The sequence below is a fragment of the Alternaria rosae genome (genome assembly GCF_020736505.1).
Source record: "Alternaria rosae strain MPI-PUGE-AT-0040 chromosome Unknown BKA58scaffold_4, whole genome shotgun sequence".
NCBI lineage: Eukaryota > Fungi > Ascomycota > Dothideomycetes > Pleosporales > Pleosporaceae > Alternaria > Alternaria rosae.
Window position 1 is genome coordinate 602,629 of NW_025763573.1, and position 25,300 is coordinate 627,928.

Sequence of the window (25,300 nt, forward strand, 5' to 3'; positions counted from 1 at the left end):
CGCGTGCACACATGATAAGACGACCTCGGGAGTCGTGCCACACCTGGGCAAGCACCCGTGGCCCTGCATCGTCAACACGACAGCAAACTTCACTCGCCAACGTCGCTTCCTACCAAGATGGCGTCGCTTCTCACGATACCTTTGGAATTGCTGGTCGCGGTTTCAGAATACCTTCCTACTGAAGATCTTGGTTCATTTCGTCTAGCATGCAAACAAACCGAGAAGTCGCTTTATGAATGGTTCACCAAAGAGTTCTTCTCCAAGAAGCAGTTCATGCTCACGCACAAGAGCCTGCAAGCGCTCATCGACATATCCAAGCATGTCAGTCTTTCCAAGAAGCTGTCACACATCATCATTGCCACCAATGTCTACAGCGAGATACCACTACGCTTCAAGGATGACGACGCCGCTACACGCTATATTCAGGGCTACGAGGACCAGAAAACTCTTTTGGGTACTGGAATCGACCGCGAAATGCTTACGGAGGCTTTCGAGCGTCTCGAGAACCTCACCACCGTCGGCATCCGCGACTTCAACGCAGCCAATCGAGTTCGCGACGGCAAGAGCTGGAGCTCCTGGGGCGCAACTACCGTCCATCGCGAAACCGGTATTGAGCTACGGTTCGCCGATCGCGATTCTTTCGCACAGGATGTCGGCACTCGCTTCACGTCTCGCGTCTTCTCCAGTGTGTTGTACGCTTTGGGCAAAGCCAACCGACGACCTCCTGAGTTCGAGGTGTTGCTTCGTCAGCGTGGCCTGCCCGACACGGCATTTTTCCTTCCAGAATATATTCGACCTGTAGTAGAGCCCATATTGCAGAACACAAGCACGTTACTCTTGAACGTGGACCTCAAGCCTCGTTACCTGCACACCCATAGCAACGGAACGTCTGCAGATCCAAACGCCGGACGCTCACTTCGGCGCTTCCTACATTTTACTCCCAATCTCGTACATCTCCGCCTGAACTTCGAGAAACATCTGGTGGCCAATAACGAGGACTTTCTGCAGTGGTTGGGTACTCCAGACCACATTGCCAGCTCAAGTAAAGCAACTTTCCTTGACCCTGCTCCAGTTTCTCTACCGCTCTTGAAGAAGCTCGAGCTTGGTCAGCTAAGCGCTCGGGCTGATATTTTGTTCAACTTTATCTCCAAGTTCGCGCCGACTCTGGAAGATCTGAGCCTTTGGAGGATGAATATCCCCGCCGTAGTCGCTCCACCTCACGGACACAAGCCTAATTTTTGGCGCGACTTGTTCAGCAAACTGTCCAAAACGCCGCGACTTGCTCTTACTCATCTTAAAGTCGGCATGTTGCAGCAAGACCACATGTATGTGACTTTTAAGAGCGAAGATGCAGACAACGATTTGGACATCCCAGTCCCGGCGGAAAAGGTGAAGGAGCATACTGGGGCAGACATGGGCAAGTTTTGGGAGGATTTACAGGAAGAGGTCACAGTGGCGTGGCCCGAGGCGGTGCCTGTGGATCTTGATGCGAGCGAAGATGACGATGAAGATGATGACGAAGAGATGGAAGATGAAGAAGACGATGATGAACATGACAGTGATGAGTGAGGCGAGTGCTTAGGTAGTTTCATGATGTTACGATCCATACTCCCATATTACAACCTTTCCTTCCCTAGGCGATGGTTGCATGAAGTCGCCTTTCATGTACATGTTGCATAAAACACTTCTACAATACTGTCGCAATGACCTCTTTGTTCAAGAATAGTAGTGTACAGCTGGCTTCCCAAACTAAACATGTCGCTCATCTGACCAAACAACTCTCCTTCCTCAAGTCTAGGCGCAAGGCCCAGAGCTCAATGAAAAAGACGACAAGATACCGTTGACAGACACGCATCACTGAAGCGCACGATACACAAACAGCACTGCGAACAGTGCGTGTTGATTGCCTGAAAGAACGAGAATCACCTCGTCCTCTCTCCAATTCCCAAGGCCCTCGGAGTATCAGAATGACTGCCTGTGATCAGATTGAATGCGATTCCACCTTTCATCTTTGTGGTGACCTCTAATCTTTCCCTGTTGACCCGCTTGGCAGAAACCACCAGTATACCAGACCAAAGATCGGTCTGGTTGGGACGACGAGGCGCTCTGGGCGGGTCTCGAAGTCGCTGACAACCAACCCATCTAGCGAGTGTCGTCGTACCCTGCCACGTGGGACCCCGTACGTAAGTCGGGCACGACAGTATGACCTCCAGTAACCCAGCTTAGCTGACAACCACTTGGCGGTTGCACCAGCTTAGCTAACATGCGAGTTGAACATGAGACCTTCTCATGGCAGCAGTGTTCTGCGAATCAACTGAAGAGAAAAGAAGAAGTCAAAGTGGGCGGGGAGCAGCGGTTTCTATACCCGGAGGGCGGCGCCAAGATCTTACGGCGCTGGGCGTCAGTCATACCCGTGGTGACTGCGGCTACGGCGAGGCAGCCGGTTCTCACTCTCACTTCGTACCTAGATAGGTTAGACCCAAATCATGCGCTCGTGAAGACTGTTTGATCATCAGAATGGACTAATAGTACGCAAAGGTTCTTGGGCAACTCGTCCTTCACGCCGGGGTTGAGCTCCCGATTACGTAGTTCTTGGAGGCAAAACAGTCGAGACCTTGCCTGTCACCCGAAAACAGCTCTTTCCCTAGCTTTCACGATGCTTGGCATTCCCTCCTACCATAAATTCAGGCACCGCCCTTAGCAAAGCAACCAATTCGATCCCCACATCCAGTCGTTTCCAAATGATCACCTCAAAGATGGCGCCTGTAAAGACCGAGGCCCAGATCATCGTCGGCCTACAAGAGCATATCATCGTCCTCGAAAAGCGCCTGTGGAAAAAGAAGAAGGGAGAGGACACCGATGACGACGATGACGAAGACGTCGCTCCAATCTTCTCCAACACCTCCGAGACCCAGCTCGCCCTACTCTCTTCGCCAACAAGGCTGCCGAGAATCGAGCCCAACACTGCTGGACATGGCTGTCAACGTATTCAGCGCCTATCGACAGGCGTTTAGTAAAGCGACCCAGTGCTGAATGCCTCCAGGGTGGACTGTGGTGATAGGGCTGGGTTTGGATTTGACATCGACAACCTCCTCGGTCGGCCTTGAGGGTGGGGATATGGCTTTGTTTCGACATTGGCGACCTCCTAGATAGACTGAAGAATGGTGTTACTTGGCTTACGGCGTTGAGAACCTCCTAGGAGGGCTATGGAAGAAGGGTGTTCCGGTGCTAATCTTTCGCAATACCCATTGCTTTGTAGTCTCACTAGTAAAAATGAATACTTGCTGTTGCACATGGGACGATGGACCAAGTAGAGTGGTGTGAAGACCTATCAAGGTGACGAAGAGAGAAAATAGCAAATAATCTGATGACCTGAATGAACAAAGTAATGAGAAGAAAGACATCTTCGTGGGTAGATTGACGCAATACCGTCTTCTATGAAGTCTTTAGGATGTCTCTTAGGCTTCTGCGAAGATATGAGATCCTCCAGGGCTATCACAAAGGCCTTTGCCTGGGTGGCAATGGAGCGATGTCAGCTTCCCCGCCCTCTCTAAAATGGCGATCTTTTCTGAGAGCACAGATCCGATGTAAATGCTTGCTAAAACAAACGAAATCCCACAGCCGGTCGGATGTCTGTGCGACATTACTCAGTCTGACATATTGGGTACGTGCCTCGTAGAGCTATGTGTTGACCGGTTCACCGGTCAAGATATTTCCAGCCAATCAGCATCATTTTTGCAATAGACACCTTGCGATTTCCTTTCTCTTTCCTGGAATGACCCGAAATCGGTGTAGGTCCCATCGTGTCACCTATCAAATGCAGTGAGCATGCTGCAGATGTCCACATGAGTTGAGGTTGCCGCTTGACACGACCTCGCCTTGTGTCGCACGATAGATGGGCAGCGGAAGCAGGCGCAGGCGCGGGGTCTTAACGCAACATGGGCATTTTCGTCGGGCCTACACGTTTGGAGGCGCACTGCAGTCATGATGCCAGTCTGCTCAAAGAGACTATCGTCGACAGCACCAGTCAGTTTATAGATGTAAGGGGCTGAATACGTTAACAGTGTTCACGATCTTAGCTGCCGGTTGACTGACCGGAGAGCTTCGAGATGGCACGTGCACTATGCGGTGGCTTTACCGGTGAGATCCTCGACAACACTAAAACGCCGGTCACATCTCAATCGGAGCTCAGCCCTTTCGCAATCGCAGTTCTTCCCCGAGGCAGCACGAGGTACCAAGATGGAAGTTCTAGATGCGAAAGGTCTCTCTGAGCGCCTGAGATGGGAAGACAATGAGTACTGGCTGCACCTCGAGGCTGAGACTCCGTTTGAGAAGTATCCCGGTCAGTCTGAGGAGATGGGCGTGGGTCGCGCATTGAGCTAACGTTGCGCAGCAAAACAACATGCGCGGAGAGTGCAAGAGAAGTTGGGTGTTGAAGAAGGCTTGATCTACCTACCGGGTCAACCAGCGAGGAACAACGAAGATAGCGACATGCCAGCACCCTTCCGACAACGCCGATATTTCTATTACTTGAGCGGGTGCGTTGATCTGGGAGTAAATGAGGATCGTGCTGATGGTATGAAGATGTAATGAGCCTGACTGCCATCTGACATACGACACGCGACGCGACGAATTGTCCTTGTTCATTCCCCGCATCAGGCCTGAGCGCGTCATCTGGAACGGTCGTGGCTCCACCCTAGCAGAGGCACTCATGAAGTACGATGTCGATCAAGTCTTCTACGCAGATGAGCTTGAGTACGCCGTACAAGGGTGGGCGATCGGTAACCGACAGGCTGGCATCTACGTCCTGCACCAGTCATCGCAATTCCCCGGCTGCGACAATCTGAAGCCCCGTATCGATTCGATAGCCCTTCGGTCAGCCATGAACGTATGTCGCATGATCAAGGATGATCACGAGATCAAGCTTATTCGGAAAGCGAACGACATCAGCTCGCAAGCGCACCGAGAGATCCTTGCTAACATTACGAAATTCAAGAATGAGGCACAGGTGGAGGGATTGTTCATGGATGTGTGCATATCGCAGCAAGCGAAGCAACAGGCTTATGATCCCATCGCTGCTTCCGGACCGAACGCCGGAACCCTTCACTATGACGCGAACAATGAAGATCTCGCAGGTCGTCAACTCATGTGTTTAGATGCAGGATGCGAGTATGAGCTATATGCAAGTGACATCACCCGCACCTTCCCGCTGTCTACTTCTTGGCCAAGCAAGGAAGCCGAGAATATCTATAAGCTGGTCCAACGTATGCAGGAAACATGCATTGAACGACTAGAGCCTGGCGTGAGATATCTGGATCTGCACATTATGGCACATCAGATCGCTATCGATGGGCTACTGCAGCTGGGAATCCTTCACCGCGGAACGAAAGAAGAAATCTACAAGGCTGGTACAAGTAGAGCGTTCTTTCCCCATGGTCTTGGACATCATATAGGCCTTGAAGTGCATGACGTAGGCCAGGCACAACTGATGAGTGTAAGAAGAGGGAAGCCAGTGTACCAGCAGGCAAGTTCAATCAATTCGAATACTGATCAGTCGCTAACAGAATGCCAGGCACCATCCCTTTATCCACAGGATTTCCATGTCCCGATATATGACTCTGAGACTTGCCTCGCGCCAACCGATCCCCAAAGCAGCCATCTCGAAGAAGGCATGGTTGTCACAGTCGAGCCTGGCATCTACTTTTCTGCATACGCTCTACAACACTTCTATCTTTCATCGCCCGTACACTCCAAGTACATCAATATTGAGGTACTGAAGCGCTACATGCCCGTGGGCGGTGTTCGCATAGAAGACGACATTCTCATCACCTCCTCTGGTTACGAGAACTTGACTACAGCCCCCAAAGGCGACGCAATGATCGAAGTTATCCGGCACGGAAAGAAAGGTGCTGTGGACGGGCCGGATTCCGACTTCACTCCACTACGGCGACCGAGCAGTCCCATTGAGCCAACTCTGCGACGAGCGCCGGGCATTTCTACAAAGGCACCACCACAACACTTACAAAAGCCGCTCGCCAGAGCTGCGACCCTTCCCGCAGACTTCGCTCAACAACGCAACACAGACTTCGCGCCCTTGGCAGGCCCCTCGCTCTTCTCGAACTTTTCACGCTCAATGACCACGGAAGAAAAGATCCAACAGTGGCAGCTTAAGCGTAGTCCAGTGACGATCGCGTCTCTCCCCCCAGTCAACGCGAAGAAATCGAATCCGGTATGTGGTGAGATGAATCCGAACTTCCATCATGTTTACATGAGCAACGCTTCCAGTCCGGCGTTCTCATCCCAATCGACCCCACAGTTTGGGGAAACACCTTCGTGCCAGAATTGCGCAATTCTCGTACAAACGCTGGATCGCCTACGTCAAAACCTTACATCCTCTGTGCAAAGCTCCTCGAAGCGCGAGGTCAAGCCTACTTACGAGGCCGATCTGAGAAGTAAGAACGCCGAGCGAGTATACGATGACACTCCAGCAATACCGCCACGCATTGGCGAGCTGTCTGTTGGCGCTTCGGCGTGCACCGTAAGCCTCGATAAGAACCAGAGAATTCCACTTCCTCCACCTCAGCCTGATACTAGTAGGTCAGTAGATACAAGAGCAGCGCAATGGGCTAGACGCTCCGGCGCAGCTCCTCGTGTACTTCCGGTTCGCGTCCAAAATCTGGACAGCCAATTGTCACAAGCATACCTTCAGGGCGAGGAATCCACAGCTAAAGCGAACCTTGTCTCACGGCACCGTCAAATCCCCGCAGCCGCTGAAATTCCTCCACGATTTAGACGTCGCACTCATAGGAAACTTCCCGACCCTGTACCGTCTCCGCAAGCTCTAGAACCGGAAGCTACACGGCAGAAGTTAGAGTCTCTTCGACTGAGACTTGATTCGCTGGAGGAGGGGGCGCGGATAAAGAAACAACAGCAAGACCAAACTATGTTGCCCGAACGGTTTCTCGCCTCAAGACCGTCAATGCCAGTCTTGATGTCCCAAAATCCATGGCAGCAGCACCATAGACCTACCGCCGCGAGAGGCTCTGGCGATAGGACGTCACGTAACCTGGAAATTCTTGACATTGATAGATCCCGGCTTGAACGCTTAGAGGAGAGCGAGCGACAGAGGCGCTTAGAGCGTGATGCATTGACCAGAGATACGTTCTTTTTACGTTAATGACACAACGGTCGGTTTTATTTTACCAGCTGCGGCAAAGCCAAATACGTTCTCTTTACCTTCTCGGTTCTGCTTTTACAAACAATATACGTTTTATTACACTCTAACCCGATTCAAACCACCCTACACCTGGCATTCACTGCGCCTTGGTCACATGGTACTCACATTCTGCTCTGCACACGTGCTCGTCAAGATAGCAGTTGCACAGTCCTCACACTCCTTTCTCTTCTTATACTCCATCCATCTCACATACCCGATTAGATGTTCTCGTCGAGCTAAGCGTCGGACTTTGATTGAGTCGAGATCTTGAGATGACGCACGATGAGCTGTAGGCAGAAAATAGAGCGAGACAAAATCGTATCGCTATTCGTTCTTTGTTTGATACATTCAGACTGCGTCCTTCTTTTCTGTGTCATGAATTGGGAAATTCCTAACGCGCCGATAGAATGCGATACGCTCGAGCTCGCTCACAATACCTCTGCGTAAACACGCTTTTCAGGAATCAGGTATCTCACCTGGATGCGATAATTTGAGCACCCTCAGTTTCACCTCAATCAAATCAAGTTTGTTCCCATAGGTCGCGGACTTAAACAACTTGATCTCTATCGGATCAGTCGCAGTAACACCAGCTCCGTCTTGCCAGAAAGCATCCACTCTGCAGTGTATCCGTAGCTTCTTGAACTTGGTGCTCTTTGGAAGTAAATGACCGAGCCTTACAAACCTCATGAGGCTGCCTTGACTAGCCTCCAGCATCAAACGCGGTGTGGTCTTGGTCAACCGCATAGGAACTTTGAAGTATAGCTCCTGGAGGTGCGCAAGCAGATTGAAAATATCAACAATGTATCTTTGCTGACCTCGATCTATACCATCTCCGTTCTCGACCCGACTGTGAAGAAGCAGCTGTTGCATCGCTTCATCGCGTACCTGAGCATTGACTAAGATGGACCTGGGCAGGCTACCGTGTTTTGAAGAATTTGCAAGGCTATGCCGGATCTCTTGGATTCATCACGCATATCGATGTCGTAGGTGTCGCTATGCAGAGGATATCAAAAACATTTGACACTGTCTGCGTGCAGCGAGCCCCTAAAGTGTCGGTAAACCAGATTGCAAAGTTCCCGAGGGAGCTGGAATAATGGGAAGATTATCGGTTCCATCAAGTTGGTCGCCATACATAGCCATCTTACCATCTTTGTGTGCGGAGAGATCAGATGTAAATATCTCTGACCTGCGTGCGCTTGATGGGTAGCAAACCGGTTCGGATCACGAGAAACCTAGGCCTAACTTGTCACAAGGAAATGTTATCAGCAGGAGATGAACAATATGGTAGTCGTTGCTGTCACCACTTCGCCGTGCCGTCTTGTAAGCACCTTCCAGCTGGTGGCGTTATTAGGTGTCTACGACATCCGGTTCTGACGCTGCGAGATTTCTGAACACTTTGTCGTCTCCCTGCAAACTCAAGCGCGGCAGCGCAAAGGGAAGCTAACAGCAACCAAAAAGTAGGAGAAGTAGTGGGCCAGTAATTCAAGGTCATCGGTGTCGAGGAAAAAGAACCTTGGAAGAGATGAAAGTTGTAAACGCAAGGCTGTTAACTTCCGAGATAAGCGTTGATGTGGGGCGCAAGTATCAACATGGGGTCACCCCACTCTTGACCTAACCTTCGTCCTTCGAACATCATCCATGGATGTTCCACCTCGGTCCTTCTCGTCCTCATTTCGGTAGTAAGCATTGCGACAAGCTTCAACTCTTAGGGTCGCAGCCTCTTGAATATTGCTCCATCTTCGTTGCCGACGGTAGTTGGGGTCAAAGTTCCAAGTGAAAAGGCATGATCAGAAGCATCGTGGATTATCTGCAGCTATATGCATACAAATCTGGCCCCGATAGGCAGGTGTCTCTGTTTGTAGGAGCACGAACATATCATTGGCTCATTGCATCCCTGATGCCGTCTCGGCGCACGACGTATCTCTTGGACCGTTACAGCGGTATCTACCTGTGCACATACTTCTGTATCGCAATGTACAAATATCCCCAAACCCCGACGCTCTCGCACATGCCCATCATTCGCTTCCGTGACTTGCTTTTGAAAACGACAGCCTGCGATGAGGATCACCTTCGCATTTGCAGCAGCATACCTGCTTTCCATTGCGAGATGTGCATGCGTACCCGACTACGCCGACAAGATACTGTCTGACCCCCTGGCACTCCAACACCCGGCAGTGATTGCAGCATTCGAGCAAGTTCAGCGCAACCTCTCGGCTTTATACGTCAACACCACTCGCGATGGACTCAGCTTCGCCGTTGTACGTACAGGTCCAATCTCACTAAAAGGCTCATCTCTCACGATAACAAGGTCCATGCGTCAAGCCCGAAACCAGCATATGTGTTCAACAACGGAACATTGAAGTTCAACGAGACTGATGTGAGCCCAACCGAGGCAAATGTGGTGACAAGCGATTCGATATTCCGCCTGATGTCCTGTTCAAAAAATGTCGCCATGGCCTCTGCTCTGGTCATCGAAAACCAGCTCAGACAAAACTCTTCATCGTCTTCATCTCTGTTAACCATTGACACGCCCGTTCGCGAACTGCTCCCTTCTTTTGGTCTGCCGGAGAGAGACTGGAACGACGGCGGCAGCGAGATTACACTGCGCATGCTTGCGAGTCATACAGCGGGTATACCAAGGGAAAGCTACAGTACTGGCTTCAACATGATCCTTAGTACCGGAAAAGCAGATTCACCAACTATCGGAGCTGCATGGGCGGGCGAGACTGCTCAGGATGTAATTGATGGGATAGCGATGAAGAATCTCATGTTTGCGCCAGGCCAGAGGGCAGCTTGTAAGCAGATACGTTCTATGAACGAGACGTGTACTAACATACATGAACAGACTCGAATGCTGGTTTGGGTATTCTAGGAGGTGAGTCGATATTTCATGCGACTGATGAGAAAATTGACTAATCGACTACCAGCCGCTGTAGCCACATACTACAACAACGTCACTTCCTCATCTCTCACCTGGTCGGAGCTGACATCTCGGGAACTCCTTCAGCGATTGAACATGACTCACAGCTTCTTTGGTACTGTTCCACAGGATCTTCTCCCAGACATAAGCGTGCCGGGCGGTGACAGTTGGGTCGATTTGATCGTCGGCGAGGGCTACGACCCAGCGGCCGGCATGTGGGGTTCTGCAAACGACCTCGCCAAGTATATCCATGGCCTATGGCTCACGCTCGAGCCTACACTCATCACGCCCTTCCAGCGTCGTCAGGTCATGAAGCCAAGTGTCGTACTTCCAGACGGCAGACAGCAGAGCGGCCCAGGCTGGGAGATTGAGATGTTGACCTTACCGACGAGTGAGAATGCTAGTCTGGCGGAAGACAGTATGAAGACATATAGCATCTTTGGCAAGTCCGGTGATGGAGGAGGCTGGCATAGCTGGATCGACACCATACCAAATCTCGGTTACGGAATAATCGTGCTCGTGCAAGGATCTGGTCTGGCCGACTACGCAGGCATCTCGACGGGTACCATCAGAGATACGGTACATAATATCCTTGCACCTGCTTTCGCCGAGGCCTTGAGCACAAGAACGGGGGAGCGATTTGCAGGGTTTTACAGCGCGGGTGAAGATACTGGACTCATTGCTGATGAAGTCGCCACCGCACTCTCAAATTCCTCGACTTACGCCAATCTTGAGACTAAAGACCAGATCTTGTACCTTCGCTCGCTCACAGTGAACGGCTCATCCGCGCTCGAAGCTATAGATCGCCTGTCTTGGACCGCGGATGCCCAGCCACGCTACTTCTCTACACCTGAAGGGGTTGTCTTAGAGCCGGCGGAGGGCGTAGGCGAGACAAATGAATTCGGACCTGGAGCGCAGGTTTGGAGAATGATCTTTCCAGGATTAGCATCGTGCGATTGGTTCGACTTCGATGGCTATCATGACAGCAATGGGTGGCCTGTAAGCAAGGTTGTCCTTATTGAGAATGACGCAGGGGTCGAGCTGCACTACCCACCATTCGACATTACCGTTAGCCGAATGAAGATACACAAATGAGACTTCTCACCAAAGTTCTGTACAGGTGTCTCGCCGTGAGTCGGTGCTATGGACACAAGGCTCCGCTCCTGTATTAGTCAGCCGTGCTCGGCATCACGCGCGGAGTTCCCCTATCAACACGTTACTCTCCCTCCGCGTCGACAACCTCCGCTATCCGAGCACAACGCCAACCATTTCTTGACATAGACAACCTAACTGCCAGCTCGAATGCGACACCGAAACTATACCCCTGGCTACCGACTGCATCAATACAGCTGCCCGGGGTAATCTTCGGGCAAACATGCACGATGCTACTGCAGAAGCTCGCGCCATCATCGATGCCTTCCACAACAATGTAGCTGAAACCGAAAGGCAACAGCGTGAGCTGGAGACCCAGGAGAGTGACCAGCACTTCCACGACATGTACAGTCCATGCAACCCATCATCGACGTTCCATGATCTCCAATGTGGCCACCGAATTCAGACGGAGTATACTGCAAGCTGTGGTGTGACCTGTGCACGGCCCAAGCAAGGCAAACCGTTCGCCTGCCCGGCTTGCCTGATCGATGTAGTGCGTGCGGAAGTAGCTCTCGACAGTCTCACTCTTGGCTCCAGTGATGACGCCGCCATGGACGATACCGGGCTAGTTCAAGAGGACAGGATACAATACTTCGCAGACAAGTACGTCGCGGCAATGCTGAAGAAGGGGTATCGCGGGTGTAAAGCCGTGCAAAAGATCGATGAACCTCGCATGCAATTCTTTGATCAATTCATGCGTCAGGACGGGTTTGGAGGAGTGGAGGATGCGCCTTCAGACGGGGTGACTGCGAGGCCGCGGAAACGCCCTGGTGCTGGCGGCGGCCATAGACAGCCTGCCAAGCTGGATGCAGTATATCGAAAGAAGCCTGGGACATGGGATTATCGCGATCCGACTAGAAGCCAGCCAGTTCTGGGGAAAGCTGCGCGCGAAGATCCAGGCGATTACAATAACGAGGATACGGAAGGCGGTAAGGAGATGACAAACGATGCTGTGGAGGTGGCGCATTCGGGACAATCCGCTGATGCATGTGTCGATCTTGTTCCACAGTCAGAAGCAGCCGAGGCTGTACTAAAGGCGATGGAAGCATTTGCTAGGCTTTCCACGTGGTGAGTGAGCACGGCAGATCTTCCAGTACCCAGAGATGTAGTGTTTAGAGATCTTCAATTGTATTTCGAATAGTCCATGAGCTCGGACGAAGGGTCATCTCGGAGTAGACATTGCCGGCTGACATCGAAAACCGTCGCTCAAAGCCCGACATCGACAGAGGCATCCCAATGACAGAAGACAAATCATGCCTGGAATGTGAAAAATCTTGCCTCAAGTGTGAACCAAACAGGGGTCAAAGGGATGTGGGGAGGATGTGTTTGACTGAAGACTGTAGCTTTCTTGCTAAAGTCTGTGCGCGGCCGATGATGTCAGCATTCTGCGATAGATTCCCCAGACTCAATCTTCAGCACCTACCGTGTTCAATCATCATCAGCGCGCACGTTCTTCCATATTCCCGAGCCTTGCAGCGGTTATTGACACTTTACGAACTTCTATTGCCGACTTTGCGCGTACAACGTCTCGTCACGAACGCCTCACTCGCGTGGCTGTCGATCGCTAAATTGAGTTTTGACATGGTAAGTCCCGCAGCGAGCGCAACCCTATTCGAAGGCTGCGAAAATCCCCGGTTAGCAACTGCAAAACGACAAGCATCCGTTGGTCTTGGTAGGGCCTTTTAAGGGTTTAGCGGTGCTCAAGTGGTTATTGAGACGTCCGTTAGCCTTAGCCTAGGTCCGCCTCTTACTCGCGACAGGAATCGTTCGTAGGGCGACTGCATGTTTGACGCCTCGATGCTAACCTGGAACTGCGGTTGCAAATCCTCGGTAGTTGTGACAAGCTCACCTAATGCAGTCGCACACTATGGCGTCTTGTCGTTGAAGCTTTCCATGATTGCGCATCGCTCCATGATCGTCATGGATTTTGCCTCGAGGTTGGGTTCAGAACTAGCTTTCCTTGACATGCATCACCATGATGTTGTAAGACGAATTTGCGCACGATTGTGCATGGATTGTTGGACATCGACATCTCAACGCACTCGGGAGTCTCCTCATTTTCGACGAAATTCCTGGCCCAGGGTCATTGATCACAACCGACCACCAGCCGTTTTCCAGTGGGGACATCTCAGATCGGCAGGCACAGGTAGGTGTGAATGATTCTAGCTCGACTACTAGCGAGTGGCATCGGCAATCCTACCCCAAGAGTCGCTTCGCTTTTGGGCAAGCTCAAGCTCCATACGCTCGCGTGGATCATTTACCGCTACAGCGGGTCGCGCGATCTTCAAACACCTGCAGAAGCAACGCCAACAAACGTCCTGTTACACATGCCACGTGTGCGATCAAACCTCCCTGCCTCATGGTGATCAAAGATCAGCGTTCCACGATGCAAGGCGTTTGCAGGCCCAGTATAGCCTTCAATTGCGCTCACTGTTAAGCGCCCCCGGGTTTCTACATTATGCCACACTTACCAGGGCTATGCGCAAAACTGCAGCAATTTGTTAATGTCGCGAAGTTGACGGCACATGACTCCGCCTTGTAACCTCCGATGTTCACCGCAACTTCCTTGAAAGCTGCCACGGGGGGAGCCTAATAATGGATGGAGTCGGCGAAATAGCCCATATACGCCATGCAAGACTAGGGGACCCGTACTGTGGCGTAGATCACTCCATAGTGTTTGAGGTGCGGGAAGATATGGACCCCGCTAACCACTAGCAGGGTCATTGGTCTTGGACCCCCGACTCTTGTGTATAGATCTGGCTCATATCCCGGGTGCCGTTTCTGTTTGCGATGGTCAGTTCTTGTCTCATTCACCCCCCACAGCTAGGCCTGCTGCTACTACGCCGGTAATTCCCAACATGGACGGAAACACCCTGGGATCCTATGGCGGGAGCCTCGTCGCTCGTGCAGGCGGTTTACACCCCCCACCAGAAGTCATGCTCAGTTGGCCAAGACCGAATTATGTCGACCCAGAGGAACGAGGTTGGGGAACCCCGATACTGCTCATGGTAGTCTTGGGCATCACCTTCCTGGTATACTGTGCGCGGATGTGGGCAAGGCTGGTTATATCCAAGAATACGGGACTCGACGACATACTGGTCAGCATAGCAATGCTGCCGCTGTTTGGCCTGACCATATCAAGTGTACTTGGTAAGTACCCCTCCTTTTTGAGGTGGCCTTTGCTGATATACATAGGCATTCGCATCTATGGCTTCCAATGGCACGTTTGGGATCAGACCAAAGAAACGCTAGTAACAACAAGAGAGATCGCTTTCGCCATCGAACTTAACTACATGTTAACGTCGACGCTGATTAAAGTCTCGATCCTTTGCTTCTACCGCCGCATTGGTGATCGTTTGACGAATCAGTTTATTTACTGTAAGTGGATATTAACAGTCAGCTTGATGTACGTAGAAACTAACGTCTTTCTCTAGGGGTCTACGGCATGATCGTCTTCTGCATCGTCTACGGCATCGTCTTTACTATTGCCATCGTCTTCACATGTACACCGGTCATAGGATTCTTTCGCCTCTTCGACATATCCTGGAGACTGCAGAACGAACTGACGTGCCGCAACGAGGGCGCCCTCATCGTCGCATGCGCGGTGATTTCATTGTTCCAGGACTTCGTCATCTGCCTGCTACCGGTACTTCTGATTTGGAATCTTCAGATCAGCAAACGTCAGAAGATCGGCCTTTGTGCCATTTTCGGCGTGGGCCTGATAACATGCATCTGCGGTATAATGCGAACATTCTATGCTGCGAAGCTATACTACTGTAAGGATTTATTCCCAAAGATCCGGTTTCGGCAAAGCTAACCTTCTGATCTAGTCACATACGACATCACCTGGGCAGCATACTCTGGCTGGATCTGGACGACACTCGAAGCCCAGCTAGCCGTGATGTGCGCTTCGGCGCCCTCACTTAAAGTCTTCCTCGGTCGCTATTTCAGCATGTACACCTCGCGCGCTGGCTACTCTCAGACTGGTATTCCTGGCCAAGCGTCCGGTCCGTCGTCAAACACGCTATCGCAAGGCTTCACCGCGAAAGCATCCCAGCACTCGACACAACAATCACAGTGCACTGCTGGATCGATTCGTGGAGACGTTCCGCTGGAAGGCATTCATATAAACCATAAGTTGGATGTCAAGGTTGAAGAGCGGGATGATTACGAACGAGCGAGCCTTCACAGCACGAAGGAGCTTACTGCGCTACCAATGTCCATACAGCCGGGTTGGCGAGATGGCTGCAGGACAGTTTGCGCGGCACTCCGACCGAGCAGCAGAGGCATATCAGCAAATCGTAGTCGAACTCGCGATGGCGATGTCGAAGCTGGCCGTGCTTACTGAGTGGGGTATGCTTCTTCGGTTGCTGGATATCTGTCTCTATAACCTTTACCCTCGTTTCGTCGACCTTCTTTTACGGTTTCTCTAGACCCATATACATTTTCCTTTTATCTGATTCAGAAGGAGAAAGACATTCGACGAGCATGCCACGGCATCACAGATGTTTCTCATTTGAGAAGCGCACATGATCAGGCCACGATGGCCACCAACGCCTCGTTGCATACTTTCGTCATGAATTGCACATGACATATACCCATTTATCTTTCCTTATTGTTACTGGCGACATCCTGGATTACTGGTAGAAGCACGAAGAGTACAGATCGAACTACATTAGAGCCTCTTAATATTAGACCTTCTTTGTCCACTCATCTGGAGAGATTTCTTGACGCAAAGAATTCCGATAAACAGGTGTCTCGACCCCATTCGACTACTGAAGTAATGACTTCATTGCAGCCTCAGCCTCCTCCTTATTTCCACAGATCAACCCACCCCTCTCATCCGTATCCTCCACCGCAGTCTCAAGCACCCTCTTGCCCGTCGCAGAATCTAACGCCGCACCTCCAGCACACTCCATAATCAGCGCGATAGGCGCAAGTTCATAGAGTCGCCTTAGTTTGGCTTTGCTCTGCTCTGTGACCGGAGAGATGTAAACACCATGACCCTTGACCAACGCATGGACAACATCTGGAACAAGCCCGCCGCTATACCGCAGCGTGTACTTTTGCATGATGAAACGGTTTATCAGATTCAGGTACCTCTGGTCTTCGGCTGCGGCGCGCATGTTTGCGGGGGCGAAATACCGCGTCTTCACCTCAGAGGCCTGCGTCAACTGTACGTCTGGGCGGATGACTTGCATGGTGCCGTCGTCTGCGTATCCGACTTCGAAACATGATCCCTTGGTTCCCGGCAGACGGAGGGCGACGATGGCGGTAGTACGTGGGCCTAGTACGCCTAGAATGGAGGCGATTTGCTTTGTGTCGGGCGGTTGATGTAAGGCTGAGGCTCCTTCCCAGACTCCGATTATCGTGCCTACACTCCAGTTTGGTGCGATGATGGAGGAGCCATCTAGTGGGTCGAAGGCTAGCGTGTAGACTTCTTTCCCTTGGTCTTCGCTGCTCGTAGACTTCGATGACTTTTCGACAGGGTCTTCTTCACTGGACGCTGTTACGATTGCTGGGCATGCATCGATGGTTTTGCGGATCGCTTCTTCGGCCAGCACGTCCACATTCAATTGGTCGTCGCCAAAGGCATTGGCGGTTCCCACTTGGGTTACGGATGGGGAGGTGCGCAGGTGTCCGGCTATTGTGTGGATTGAGCTGAGAAGTTTTGGGAGGACTGCATCGCGCAGTTGAGGGTGTGAAGAGGCGATGAGGGAGTTTAGATGGGTTGGTACATCCACAGGCTGCGACATTTTGGAAAGTTATGGGTTATCGAGTTTGATTGAGAAAGTAGAAGTGACTGTTAAGCTATGCGCTTTCAACACGGAAAGAAGAAATTCTGCGTCTGCTAGTGTTCATCGGAGTGTGACGTCGTGGTGTGGAGTTGCGGAAGCTCTGCCCGTCTAGCAGCTCCATAAGCATCCACCGCGACTAACATTGGTTTCTCGGCCCTATCCGCATCTCCCCGAGCACTGCGACGCGTCCATAGGTACTTTGATGTTGGAGATGCTTCCTTTTGGTCGTTCGAGGTGGGGGGTAACGAGCGGGGTAGCTCGGGAAGCTTCCAAGGTTAGCTGCCATCACGGCAAGCTTCAGAAGCTCATGCGCCATCTCTTTCTTCTTTTATCTCCCTTGAAGTTCATTCCGTCGTTGATCCCCGCTCGTTGCTTCTCCCTTTATCTACTCACAATGCCCCAAACACTCAAAATCGCATCCGCGCAATCACGCACGCTGTCAACAACCGCCGAGACTCTCGCCGCTCTCGAAGCGACAACGAAGCGCGCCGCATCCCAAGGCATCGATGTCCTCCTATTTCCCGAAGCATACCTGGGTGGATATCCTCGTACTTGCGCTTTTGGCGCTGCGGTTGGCGGCCGCGCACCCGAAGGTCGCGAGCAGTTCCTGCACTATTTCCACGATGCTGTCGATATGGGCGACACACCGAGCGGCGCTGGGCAAGATTGGCTAGACCGGAAGCTTGAGTTGCCAAGAGGGAAGGAATATAGGGGTGATGGGACACGAGAGGAGCTGGAGAGAATAGCAAGAGAGACGGGTGTCTTTGTTGTTACGGGGCTTGTGGAGAAGTCTGGTGGCACACTATACTGCGGAGTTGTGTTCGTCGATCCAAAGATGGGGGTCTTGGGGAAGAGAAGGAAAGTCATGCCGACGGGCAGTGAAAGGCTGATTTGGGGCATGGGAAGTGCGAGTACACTGAGGGCGGTAACAACGGAAATCAGGGGTGTGAAGCTGTGTATGGGGTCGGCGATTTGCTGGGAGAACTATATGCCATTGCTGAGGCAGAGCTTGTACAGCCAGAACGTCAACCTGTGGTTTGCGCCGACAGCAGATGCGCGTGATGCTTGGGCGTCGCTGATGCGGACGGTAGGCTGCGAAGGCCGATGCTTCGTGGTTAGCGCAAATCAATGCGTCAAGAAGAAACACCTCCCCGAATGGATCACCGGCAGAACACAATCACAGAGCGTTGAGAGCGGTGAAAGCAGAAGTGGCGTCGGCAGGAGTATCTCGCAACAGAGCAATGGACTCGCTGGCAGACGGCGAAGCACCATCACGAAAACGCCAGACGGTCATGAAATCTGCATACCAATACCGGAAGGACAGGCCACTGAGGGCGATTCATCGGCGATTGACTCTTCATCGACTATGGAAGATGCGCTCAGCCCCAAGCAGCAACCTTTCTCGCAACCCCAGTCATCGTCTACGGACGGCGAGGAGTTTGTTTCTCGCGGCGGCTCTATGATAGTATCACCTTTGGGCGAGGTGCTTGCTGGACCAGTATGGGAGAAAGAGGATGAGCTGTTAGTCGCAGACGTCGATTTTGACGATTGTGAGCGTGGCAGACTCGACTTCGACTCTGGCGGAAGCTATTCGCGAATGGACAGCTTCAAGCTCAGTGTTGAGGGCCTTGATCTGAATCCTCCGCCGATGTAAACTATCTCAACTTCAACAACAGGTCTATGAGGCTGAAGACCTTAATGCATCTTTCCGCCACTACTCGGGTGAGAGCTGAAGGTGACCTACGCAACGTCCATGAAACAGTCGGCTTTTCAGAATTATATTTAGCTGAACTGTTCTTCCAAGACTTGACTCGACCCAAGCACGTAGGCGCCCATGATTATCTGACTACCTCTTTTGGACTAGGTCATGATTGGCAGATTAGGTGGGCCTGAGGCTGCCAGCTACCCCTCATGCTTACTTGACGGCCAAACGTTCCCAACCATCCGTTCCCCTAGGAGAGACACCCAAGATATTCACAGCATATCACAGACCCCCCAACTTACATCCGCGAAACATTGCTACGCTTTTCGTCCTAGAGTCCATGAAATGACGACGCGCAAGAACCTCATCATTGACACTGACTTGCATAGCGATGTCGAGTACGCATAGCCTCGTCCTCATATTATAAGAAGCTTACTAGTGTACTAGTGATGCGGGCGCATTGCTGCTAGGCGCAACTCTCCCCAATGTCAACCTTCTTGGTGTCAACGTCAACCATCCCTGTTCATACTCTGCCCTCGCAGCGTCTGCTATTGTGGCACATTATGGACACCCGAACACACCTATTGGTATTCGTCGTCCAATGAACGACGTAAGGTTCTTTGACGCCTGGGATCACAAGCGCGGCGAGTACACGAGTAAAGTGGCCTACCACTGGTCCGGAGGCACTCTACCATGGGGAAAGGCAGACAAAGCATGGGATCCAGTTGTCTTGTACAGAAAGCTACTCTCTGAATCAGAAGACGGAAGCGTCACGATTGCTTCCATCGGCTTCCTCGACAATGTCCGTCTTTAGAACGTGGCTTTTGCCAATTGACAGCCGGTTGCTAAATCCTACAGTTGTCTGGACTTCTCAACTCCAAACCCGATGAGTACTCTCAGCTCGACGGTCGCGAGCTTGCCAGGACTAAAGTAGCAGAGCTCGTCGTCATGGGTGGCAAGTATCCGAAAGGTCGTAGTTGGAACTTCTGGGGCTCCAAGCCTGCCCTTGCCGCTCATGTATTAGACACATGGGACGGCCCAATAACGTTTGTAGGCACTACTGTCGGCAAAGATGTACTGGTAGGCGGGCCGCTCATAAGGAGTGATCTGGAAGATGACCCAATCCGAATGGCTTACATCTACTATGGTTTCGGGAAGCCGCTACCTAGTTGGGATCCACTTGTAAGTGTCTATATGTGGATCGCTCATGAGGTACAATTTGACCGCGTTTAGACTGTTCTGTATGCTGCGAATGGCCTAGGGGACATGTTCGACGTTGCAGAAGACTGTGGCTACAATAAGATCAACGCCGAAGATGGTTCAAATGAATGGATATATGACGGCGTCTCGAAGGGACGGCGAACTCTGAAACTGAAAGTCAGCAATGAAACCGCTGCGGCCGAGCTGGACTGTCTGTTTTTGGACGCTGCGCGAAAATACTCTAAGCACACAGGCACCGCCTAGATTGTCGAAAAGCTATCATAGACTCGAATCAATCTCAGATACATACAACAACGATCAAATGTACCCATATCCTATGTAACTAGCACGCGACGCCAGTGGCCCGTTGATCCGTTGAAAGTTGCTAAGAAGTCTGGCTGTTGGGTTCCATGGCTGCACCTCCAGAAAACGAAATGTACGACAGGATAACGAGCAGTAGATGTGTACATGTCAAGCCCAGATGGTGCTAGCGGAAGATCCACGCGTGCTGCGTGACCAACAGCGATGACGTTGGCTGCAGGGTCCATGCTTCGCCCCAGCCTCATCAAGATCCAACCGCGGCCGCTATCTAGACGCCAGCCTCGACCACTACCAGAGCTCTCCACTCTCCACAGCAACCCCAACCATCCTTCCCCAACTTCGAATTCACACCGAAGTTGTGTCCATCGTGTTTATCGCGCGACAACAACATCACTACAGCCCGTCTCTCGTACCGCAGCTGTCTTCACCGCCGCCATGCAGCTCACCACCATCTTCCTCGCCGCGCTGAGCGCGGTCTCCGTTACCGCATCGCCCTCATGGATGGGTGGCGACCAGGTCACCATCAAGGAGGAGTACAAGGTCCCAGGCGACAACCCCCTGTACTTCTGCGGCGACCCAGCCGACGACCTTCTGAAGATTGAGAAGGTCGACCTGAGCCCCAACCCACCCAAGCCGTACGTGATCCTTGTTGAAGTATTGAGAAGCTGCGCAATCGCACACGTGAAAGCTTCGCGAATATCGAGAGCGTAAACTCAGAAGCTAACTTAAACACAGTGGCGAGAAGCTTAGCATCAAGGCCACAGGCGACTTCAAGGAGGAGGTCGGTGAGGGTTTCAAGATGCACCTGCAAGTCAAGTACGGCCTCATCACACTCATCAACCAAAACGCGGATGGTTGTGAAACGATAAAGAAGGGAGACCTCGAGTGCCCGCTCAAGAAGGGCGAGATGAGCTTGACCAAGGACGTTGATCTGCCCAGGGAGATTCCTCCGGTACGTTTCAAGCTGTGATGGAAACGAAAAGGTACTAACAATATACCAGGGCACATACACCGTCCTCGCCGACGTCTTCACCGCAGAGGGCGACAAGATCACCTGCCTCACCGCCAAGATCGCTTTCCACCGGTAAATTGCCTCACTTCGTAACGACTCTACAATATACGATGAGCAACGAGGATGTCTGATATTTAACCATGCAGGGGAAACTCGGAGGAAAGTAATGTAGGCAGTGGCAGCAAGATCAAGATGGGACAACCCAGGGTTCAGATGAGTGGACCTTTGGCTGGCTTGGTACAGGAGCGTTTAAGGCGGAGGAACGAGCTGTAAATCATGTTGGCGGATTTCCCTATATTTTGACTCGCGATACCAGCACGTGTCGATTGTAAGCCTTGGTTTCAATGTTTCTCAACCATGTTTCCCAGTATAATTCACATGCCAATTTCAAACTCACATTGGTATTACGAGGTAAAGGCAGTAAAGCAGTTCATCGGCAAACATATGAACTTGTTTACTGCAGGTACCTCGCAACAACAGTGCCAGTTCAAGTTTGATGCATGGCATGTGGATAAAGAACGTAATGACCGATTAATGTAGATACGATGGACATGCATATACTTCATGGCTTCATTCTCCGACTTGTATGCATTGTGGTGGATATCATATTTATTGACGTATAGCTTGTATGCACAGATGACTGCTGGCGACACATTCTTGGTACCCATCCACGAGTAATGTGTGCTGGGGCTGCCATGTTCCGCCAGTCTGCTACATCCGATGTCTACTCTCCGAATAACCTCCTCACCCTCTTCAGCACACTGTCCTTCTCGGGGTCGTAAGGGTGATCTTTCGATGGAATCTCGAGGAGGGAGGGAAAGGCAGCGGTGTATGTCTCGACTCGGTGTCGTATCTTCTCGGCGATCTATGGGTGGTTAGCCATGTCTCAGTCTACAAGTCCGAAGAAGCTCCAGTATTCCTCTAGATCCCAGGATTATGTCCGGGGCGCATAAGACGTACGTGCTGGTTGATGAGCAGAATCGCGATATCCTTGCGCTCGCTGGTGAAGCGGTCGAATGCAGCTTCGATGGTCGCGGTCTCGGTCTTTGCGTCTACAACGAGGAAGTTCTTCTGGCTGTCCGGTGGCTGAGTAACATGCTACGATACCCGTCAGTCTTCTGTCTACGTCGCGTATCGCAGTCGAGGATAGCTTACGCCTACGCCTGCAAGCAGCATGCCCGTGCAAGTGTCCTACGACTGGTTAGCGCCTCTGATCCGGCAAATGGGGAAGCCGCGAGATGCACACCTCATCGCCTATTACGGCGAGGAACTGCCTGTCCTTGTACTGTGCCGCGGATGCTGCCATATTGAGATTGTAGTGAGGCAGCTGTCGTGAGGTCGGAGCTTGGCTGCACTGAAGCTGGAGCTCCCGCGCGCCGTCGTCATGGGCGGGACCAGGGCCTAGTCCGCGTTAGGCCAACTGTTTGTACTGTCGCTTCTTTCACCCTTCGCGCTTTCTTCATTGTCGCCGCACCACCATGACTTGAGCCTTGCTGCTACCCCACTTCTTCTCTCCTCTCTTCTACAACCCGAGTCTCGCCCTTAGCACTTATAATCGTAATACCATCGCGCCATGCCTCCCCTCGTGCGCCGCGCACCGCTCTCGGAACGCATCAAAGCCTACTTCGACCTGTCCGACTGGCTCATCTGGATCTCTGAAGAACTCAACAGCTCTGACTGGGAGGACTTCGCATCCGCATATGCGCTCTACATCGGCTTCGGCGCAAACCTCCTCTTCGTACTCGCTCAGGCCAACAGCGGCGCATCCACGGCTTCGGACGACGATGGTGTCTTCAACGAGGTGCAGGGTCCCGGATGGATAAAGTGGATCATGGGCTTGCTGGTCTTAGTCTTGGGCGCAGCCAGCTTTGGCAACGCGTTTATGGTCTGGGGTAAGAGGAGGTATTACCGTCTCTTCGAGCAGAGTGTGGATGTTGCGCCACAGACCCCCAGCGCAAAGCGCGTCCGAGTCGACTCATCGCCTGCCGCAGCAAGCCCGATGCAGTTGGTGAGAGGATTGGTACAGAACAACGCGGCGAGCAGAGCACATCCTGTCGAGGGCAGGGACGTCTGGGAAGTCGCCGTTTGGGACCCAAACCCGCTATGCCTGGAGCTGTTCTGCCTGTTCAGCCCGTTGCATGTGGTGCTTTACTACTTCAACCTCCCAGTCGCTCCCTTAGATCCCAGACCGAGCGTCAGGGTGACCACGACAATCTTCATCGGAGCCGCGCTCTCACTGCATCTTTGGTGGCTTAGGAGCTCCTTTATGCAGCAGGCCAAGGACAACTCTCTTATTAGTCGCCAGGTGCTTCACGAGTACGACAGCAAATTCGTCCACCCCTCACTACAGAAGCCATGCCGCGATGTCGGAATCCAGACCATCTCGACAAACCGAACCCGAGACTCGAGCGTCGGTGTCAAGGGTAGTAGCCACGGACTTGCGAGCTCAATCGTCACATATACACCAACCACTATTGTGAACCGCAAAACCTTCCGCACAAACCCGAATGTAAGCTATGCCTCGCAGTACGACCCTGATAACATGGAATCACCATCTGTCACACGCTCCTCGAGACGAAGATCCTCGGTCCACCAAGATCGTAGCACATCACAATACACAACCACCTCCACAGCCACAGACGCCGACTTTTCCTCTCCAATACGACCCTCGCAAACGCCCAATCCCTTCCGTCAAGCACCTACCATCCCCCGAACCAACACCAAGCCCGCCGACGGCGGATACCTGGGGATCAACACCCATGCCGCGTCTCCTTTACGAAAGTCGGCAAGTGCAAACTTCTCAAGAGATGGCGAGAGGAGCGCCAGCCGTGGCAGGGATAGCCTTGGTGGCGCTTTCGAGCGCAGGGCTAGTCCGAGCAAGCGGGATGTCAGCCCTCTGAAGAGAATAAGTCTTGGCAATCTGGGCGCTGAGAGGGAGAGGAGCGAGAAGACTCTAGGCCAGTCGGCGAGCTTGGGCAGGAGTAGCCAGTATGGAAGCCTTGGTGTCGGACGAAGGGAGAGCGGAAGGTACTGAAGAAGTACGGCTCAGTGTGTGTTCATGTAAGAACCCGAGGTCCGCACGAAGAAGTGCGTGTACAGTAGTAAGATGTGAGTTCGTTCAGTTCATGTATATTTTACTATCTACAATACCCAAGATGAGCGACCATCATGGCGCTCTTCCATTACAGAATCTCATTAATCACATAGCTCAATGTGTACCTTTTTTTGAACACTCAGCGATCACCATGGGATTATCGGCAAACGTTTTCGAAACACTCACTCATGTGTGCATGTCACGTTTCCGCTTGGCCAGTCCATCTATATAAATGTCCACCCATCCCTCATACATTCTTCCTTCATCACTCCACAGTTCTTACTTATTTCCAAAACCCAGGACCTCTTCGTACATGTCTGCCTTCATGTTTCTTCAAAATGGAAAAGCACAAACGTGATGGCGTTCGCGTTGTGGCCATCCCTTATATTCAAAAGATCAGCATTTTGGGGCCATGTGCTCCTATGAGAGTGGACCGCCAAAAATACGATTAACCAACCCATGTTTCGCACTGTCGACATGATCTTCTGACATTCGTCTCCGAGACGACGCTCAACACATTCAAACTCCTACCGTGGCTGGAAATTTCTTCTCCATCAATGAACCCCAAAAGATCATATTCCGAATTCCTGGCCTCTCTGTCGATGATTTATCTCTGTCTTTTCGAAAACTACAGACGAATCCATATATGTGCGCCCTGGTCGGCTGCTGTGTTCGATTACAACTGCTCAAAACACAACGACCATCGGCGATATGAGGCTGTCACCTAAAAAGCAAGGTTCAAGCGCCCTATGTTCTTTGCTGGCAGATTGACTCCTCGCTCAACAAATACCCGACTTTTTGGAGAGACTACATACCTCTGCTCCATGTACTGAGGCTCTCTTCTCTCCTCACAACGTTTCTCTACCATCGAAGACCAAAAAACAG

General features: G+C 51.9%; 11 protein-coding genes across 11 annotated transcripts; 9 read left to right on the forward strand and 2 right to left on the reverse strand.

Annotated features, from left to right (window-relative positions):
* The first annotated feature begins 33 nt into the window (after positions 1-33).
* BKA58DRAFT_381826 (uncharacterized protein) lies at positions 34-1,761 on the forward strand. Its single transcript, XM_046170042.1, has one exon. It carries the CDS (start codon positions 118-120, stop codon positions 1,567-1,569), a length of 1,452 nt encoding a protein of 483 aa, XP_046025915.1. The 5' UTR covers positions 34-117; the 3' UTR covers positions 1,570-1,761.
* A 2,352-nt stretch (positions 1,762-4,113) lies between these two features.
* BKA58DRAFT_381829 (putative Xaa-Pro aminopeptidase) lies at positions 4,114-7,556 on the forward strand. The gene is made up of 4 exons (XM_046170043.1): positions 4,114-4,342; positions 4,394-4,538; positions 4,585-5,524; positions 5,573-7,556. The coding sequence occupies exons 1-4, from the start codon at positions 4,240-4,242 to the stop codon at positions 7,175-7,177; spliced, it is 2,793 nt and encodes a 930-aa protein (XP_046025916.1). The 5' UTR covers positions 4,114-4,239; the 3' UTR covers positions 7,178-7,556.
* Positions 7,557-8,991: 1,435 nt separating this feature from the next.
* BKA58DRAFT_143641 (beta-lactamase/transpeptidase-like protein) lies at positions 8,992-11,371 on the forward strand. The gene is made up of 4 exons (XM_046164640.1): positions 8,992-9,474; positions 9,525-10,011; positions 10,062-10,091; positions 10,144-11,371. Exons 1-4 carry the CDS (start codon positions 9,274-9,276, stop codon positions 11,229-11,231), a joined length of 1,806 nt encoding a protein of 601 aa, XP_046025917.1. The 5' UTR covers positions 8,992-9,273; the 3' UTR covers positions 11,232-11,371.
* Positions 11,372-12,442, forward strand: BKA58DRAFT_143642 (uncharacterized protein). Its single transcript, XM_046164641.1, has one exon. It carries the CDS (start codon positions 11,512-11,514, stop codon positions 12,358-12,360), a length of 849 nt encoding a protein of 282 aa, XP_046025918.1. The 5' UTR covers positions 11,372-11,511; the 3' UTR covers positions 12,361-12,442.
* Positions 12,443-13,797: 1,355 nt separating this feature from the next.
* Positions 13,798-15,848, forward strand: BKA58DRAFT_143671 (uncharacterized protein). Its single transcript, XM_046164642.1, has 4 exons — positions 13,798-14,438; positions 14,484-14,666; positions 14,723-15,064; positions 15,119-15,848. The coding sequence occupies exons 1-4, from the start codon at positions 14,147-14,149 to the stop codon at positions 15,634-15,636; spliced, it is 1,335 nt and encodes a 444-aa protein (XP_046025919.1). The 5' UTR covers positions 13,798-14,146; the 3' UTR covers positions 15,637-15,848.
* Positions 15,849-17,166, reverse strand: BKA58DRAFT_143672 (fructose-1,6-bisphosphatase class 1/Sedoheputulose-1,7-bisphosphatase). Its single transcript, XM_046164643.1, has one exon. It carries the CDS (start codon positions 17,042-17,044, stop codon positions 16,061-16,063), a length of 984 nt encoding a protein of 327 aa, XP_046025920.1. The 5' UTR covers positions 17,045-17,166; the 3' UTR covers positions 15,849-16,060.
* Positions 17,167-17,480: 314 nt separating this feature from the next.
* BKA58DRAFT_314441 (carbon-nitrogen hydrolase) lies at positions 17,481-18,740 on the forward strand (the record flags this gene model as incomplete). The annotated part of the gene is made up of 1 exon (XM_046167477.1): positions 17,481-18,740. The coding sequence occupies one exon, from the start codon at positions 17,481-17,483 to the stop codon at positions 18,738-18,740; it is 1,260 nt and encodes a 419-aa protein (XP_046025921.1).
* A 393-nt stretch (positions 18,741-19,133) lies between these two features.
* Positions 19,134-20,252, forward strand: BKA58DRAFT_410467 (inosine/uridine-preferring nucleoside hydrolase; the record flags this gene model as incomplete). The annotated part of the gene is made up of 4 exons (XM_046172221.1): positions 19,134-19,186; positions 19,236-19,590; positions 19,647-19,970; positions 20,022-20,252. 4 exons carry the CDS (start codon positions 19,134-19,136, stop codon positions 20,250-20,252), a joined length of 963 nt encoding a protein of 320 aa, XP_046025922.1.
* Positions 20,253-20,594: 342 nt separating this feature from the next.
* On the forward strand, positions 20,595-21,888 carry BKA58DRAFT_381840 (phosphatidylglycerol/phosphatidylinositol transfer protein precursor). The gene is made up of 3 exons (XM_046170045.1): positions 20,595-20,944; positions 21,045-21,261; positions 21,311-21,888. The coding sequence occupies exons 1-3, from the start codon at positions 20,745-20,747 to the stop codon at positions 21,395-21,397; spliced, it is 504 nt and encodes a 167-aa protein (XP_046025923.1). The 5' UTR covers positions 20,595-20,744; the 3' UTR covers positions 21,398-21,888.
* BKA58DRAFT_381843 (ATPase, V1 complex, subunit F) lies at positions 21,889-22,705 on the reverse strand. The gene is made up of 4 exons (XM_046170046.1): positions 22,568-22,705; positions 22,477-22,512; positions 22,282-22,419; positions 21,889-22,186 (listed from the first exon to the last, which is right to left on the reverse strand). Exons 1-4 carry the CDS (start codon positions 22,625-22,627, stop codon positions 22,046-22,048), a joined length of 375 nt encoding a protein of 124 aa, XP_046025924.1. The 5' UTR covers positions 22,628-22,705; the 3' UTR covers positions 21,889-22,045.
* A 72-nt stretch (positions 22,706-22,777) lies between these two features.
* On the forward strand, positions 22,778-24,715 carry BKA58DRAFT_381844 (uncharacterized protein). The gene has a single exon (XM_046170047.1). The coding sequence runs from the start codon at positions 22,895-22,897 to the stop codon at positions 24,353-24,355; it is 1,461 nt and encodes a 486-aa protein (XP_046025925.1). The 5' UTR covers positions 22,778-22,894; the 3' UTR covers positions 24,356-24,715.
* The last annotated feature ends 585 nt before the right edge of the window (positions 24,716-25,300 follow it).